The sequence below is a fragment of the Sesamum indicum genome, linkage group LG9, assembly GCF_000512975.1.
Source record: "Sesamum indicum cultivar Zhongzhi No. 13 linkage group LG9, S_indicum_v1.0, whole genome shotgun sequence".
Lineage (NCBI taxonomy): Eukaryota > Viridiplantae > Streptophyta > Magnoliopsida > Lamiales > Pedaliaceae > Sesamum > Sesamum indicum.
In genome coordinates this window covers 7,290,050-7,294,105 of record NC_026153.1, presented here as the reverse complement: position 1 = coordinate 7,294,105, position 4,056 = coordinate 7,290,050, and the positions used below count along the sequence as shown (strand labels likewise).

The window sequence follows — 4,056 nt, the reverse complement described above, 5'->3', positions numbered from 1 at the left end:
TGAGCTTTTTAAACCTATATTTTGCATTACACAAATATTTATCATCTTCACGTTATATTTCACCATTATTCTTATTACATCTCAAGTTTTTCTTTTCGTTTTTCTTTAATCCGTTACAAACTTAAGCATCAAAGTACTAACTTCTGTTTTGCAAGGCTAGTATCCTTTGATAATTTTAGAATTTTCTTGAAGATCGTTCGACACTTGCGGTGTGGTCAAATTTCTTGTACGCGTCACTATACTATATAAAAATAAAAGGCATTCCACACTCATAGTGGTTAATGACATCGCTGCACCAATTTTTTGTAAATCCAAAAATGTCATTCAACCTATAAAATAACTAATTTATTAAAATTTTCAAATTTTAAATTAATTGATAAATTATTTTTTTTTCTTCTTTTTTTTAATGTAATGTATTGAATTATACATTTTATTTTTATTTATAATTTTATTTTTAATATATTTTAGAATATGTAAAAAATTTATTCATTATATGCACATAGGAACAACATGCCACATCGGCCAATTTATATATATATATAAAAACATTAACATGGGACATGATGTATAATAGGTTTTATTACGACAACTTCAACTAATCTCCAAGAATTTGTCGGCTTCAACTAATATCAGTTCACCAGTTCTTGGACGTACCAATCTGGAGACAAACAACACTTCTTCAACTAAACCAATTACTTTCAATTAAATAATAACAGTTGTACAAAGGTGGAAATGAAGGGAACATATATATGTAGCTCACTTCTGGACCTCAAAAAATGTAGAATCAAGAAATGAAAATGGCACTATGAATCCCACAACACAGGAGGCTCAAGACAATATAATATTTGTACCCGTGTTTGGTAAAGACTTCATCACGAAAGATTACTGAACCCGAAATATAGAGTTCTCTGCTGAAATGCATTGACAGCGTAATCGATCTGAAAGTGTCCCAAATGAGACTTAAAACGAAGCCCGTATCCCAATCCGAGTCCCGTGCCTGGTTTACCATGCCTAAGAGCTGGATTTCCTGAAGATTTACAAAAGGTGAGAGTTTATAGACGGAGTCGGAGAATACTATGTAGGATAAAGAAACATGAAGAATAAAAGTGCAAGAAAAAGACAGATCACAAGATCCGTGTATGGCGTGTCCTTGTGTGTGCCTGATCAAGACAGGAAAAGTTAAACGGCCTAGAAAAGGTTTATGGGAAAGACAACATAAGAAGAGTTCAGAATCTTAATTCAGCTCCATGGTTTTTCTCACTTTTGTGGAATTTTTTAGCTAATAGTCTAACAACTCTGGACATTAATAAATATGCTGTAATGAGGTTGATTTTTCGATACAATGGGAAAATGAGGAAAAACATTGGCGACGTTGCAGCTAGGTACAATCCGAGGAGCTTGCATGTTCAAGTTTACAAATTTTACTTGGCATCCGTAGGAGTCTTGTGCTATGAAATTACTACAAGTGGTTTTATAGTAATCATAGCAACAATCCAGGTCTAATTTTTACTCATCAAGAGACAATGTTAAAGAAAATTACGACATTTCAGAAGATCAGGGTAATTAACATAGAAATGATGTTGACGACAATGTTAACAATATTATTGATCGAGTGAAAACTGACCAGGCACATGACGACCAGAGCCCAAATCAGATCCACAGTCCAAGAAGACAGCACCTTCGAGCACTGGGTTCTGGATGCAAAAACATGAACAATGTTGATGACAGGCAAATTAATTAAATAGTTTGAGTTAATACGAACAAGCCCATTCGAGTTGAATGGTCATCAGATAGTTTTTCAACGTTAATAACAGGTACATACACACATACACATACACATAGTGAATAAAGAGAAACAAAAGCTGAAGCATATGGAGGAAGAAAATGAGGAAATGAGACTGAAATGGGAGAGGAGGGGGGGTGGTCGATCTGCTTGGCCATGCATCTAATCTCAGGTTGTTGAATTTGGTCGGGCATCTGATGTCAAGAAGAGTTTGGAATTGCCTTAAAACAATGGTTTATTGCTGATAATTGGATAAGTTAAGCAAGCAAAATATGGTTGTAACGCTTCAAATGCATCTCTTTTGAGCAAAAACCATAACACCACATCCAGTAGTTACGTCCCATTTATTAGAACTTGCAATAATTTTTCAAAGAATACAAGCGAAATGCCACCAGGAAACAAAAACCTTCAAGTTTAGTTTCTTTCAAGAAAATTCAGTTAAAGGACCTGACAGTGTCTACGAGACACTATTTATGGCAGGATGTAAGTGGCAGAGGAAAAGCACTCAAATGTTGCAGTCTTCCTATGACATTACGAAATCACATACCAGTGGTAACGTCAGTTCAGTGTTAGCAACTAGGCATGATCTACCAGATCCAACGGCACCCTCGCCGTAGCCCCGCACGCTACCCTGTCCTCCTATTGAGAAGGCTTGATAAGGAGCTATGTCTCCTACAATAGAGCCACCTGTGAGACTGCCGGAGAAAACAGGTGTAGGTGAAGAGAGAAATGAATATATAATAAACTACTTGGTTAAGCATGCGAACTGCTAGAGAGACAAATGGTGGAGGCGTTTTTTCATTAGAAAGTGAATTAGAAAACTTTTAGGATGGGTCCATAATAATTCCAACCCTCTTTCTCTATTTACAAGACCCAGACTTCATTCTCCCAGTTCTCCAAATTTTACTGTCTTTTCAATTGTATACAAACTTAGTATACCAAGGTATTACTCACCTCGTCAAGAAAAATGCTGGCCCAAGTCGTATTCCCTTTGATGCAACAAATTTGAACCGATTGAAGATCAGCCACTTCGAAAGAATAGGAATTCCTTGTTCTATTTGCAGACTAAACTGCATTAAGATTTTGCAAAAAGAAGATACGTATTATGGATTAACTAATTAAAACAAGTTTATGAAACAAGATGCATTACTTTAAAATAATAGACAAAAATGTATTACCCGAGTAAAACTGCAATCATTTGCCTTTGCAAATCGAGATTCTTGTTTGAGTACTACCATACTATCATGATAACCACCACTGGACAAGGATCAAAGAAGAATTCGTTACTTAGTTGGGGAATGACCTGGGAAAACGATCACTAGTACCTTAACCTACCTGCAAGTCACCGCAAAGCCATGAAGATCTCTGCTAATTGAGCGGCCATCATCATTAACAGGACGAACATGCTGTTCTAATTTCTCAGTTAGTGTAATGAAATAAACAAGTATTTGGATACAAAAATGCAACTCAGTACAAACTAGTAACACTTAATAATTTTACAAGACACACCTCAAACTTGACACTGGTTTTACTGCTCCAATTGGAACTTGCAGGCTCGCTGAGATCTAAACCAGCGGAGAAACGACAGAGATTGACGCCTCCACTCACTGATCGAGAGAAGTTATCAACAGGAAGGCCATGAATCCCTACCTCTGGCGAAATGGAGTGCTGGAGAGTAAAGTCATGTTCAAATTAGGTAAATAGGCAGTAGCAAATATCAAACCAAAATTGTAACTTTCATGAGTTTATAAAAGTTTAATGAGTAACTAGTTAATCTAGGTCAGCCGATGCTCTTGAACCACGTCCAAGGAGTGTTAGATGCAGAGGCAATAAGCCATCAATTGCAAGAAACCATAGCACCCAATCGACTTGGTATTGAAGCCATCTTGAATACTCAAACTCCATGATAGTGATTACAGATTAGTAAGTAGAATAAATACAGAAATCTAAATCAATTTACGAGTTCAAGTATCCAATCAATTTATGCGGACTGAACATAGCCGCCTTTGATTATGCTTATCTAAAAGAGTGTTGTCAGTTCACAACTAAAATACACAATAGCAAATTAAACGACAAAGAGACATTGCCTCTCTAGCTATGTTAAAAAGAGAGCGTTAGCAATTAATAACTGCAAAAATAGCAAACCTGTATGATGAAAGCATGCTGTGAAAGCCATTCGGGCCTTGGTTTTCGGTAAGTAACCAATATATTAGAATCGCAGAGCCCTTTATCCCACAAGAAATCAAGCTTCTCACTCTTGCCAAACAAATTGG

At 36.2% G+C, this 4,056-nt stretch overlaps 1 protein-coding gene across 1 annotated transcript in view; it reads right to left on the bottom strand.

Moving 5' to 3' along the window:
• LOC105171002 (outer envelope protein 80, chloroplastic) overlaps positions 562–4,056 on the bottom strand; it is a 4,396-nt gene continuing 901 nt past the window's right edge. The window contains exons 4-11 of the mRNA XM_011091990.2: positions 3,929–4,056; positions 3,293–3,451; positions 3,119–3,189; positions 2,962–3,040; positions 2,738–2,853; positions 2,331–2,478; positions 1,625–1,694; positions 562–1,027 (exon numbers count right to left, since the gene is read on the bottom strand). The exon at positions 3,929–4,056 is cut by the window's right edge and continues 20 nt beyond it. Of these exons, the coding sequence (XP_011090292.1) occupies positions 873–1,027; positions 1,625–1,694; positions 2,331–2,478; positions 2,738–2,853; positions 2,962–3,040; positions 3,119–3,189; positions 3,293–3,451; positions 3,929–4,056 (926 nt within the window). The 3' untranslated portion in view covers positions 562–872. The remainder of the gene's footprint in view (positions 1,028–1,624; positions 1,695–2,330; positions 2,479–2,737; positions 2,854–2,961; positions 3,041–3,118; positions 3,190–3,292; positions 3,452–3,928) is intronic.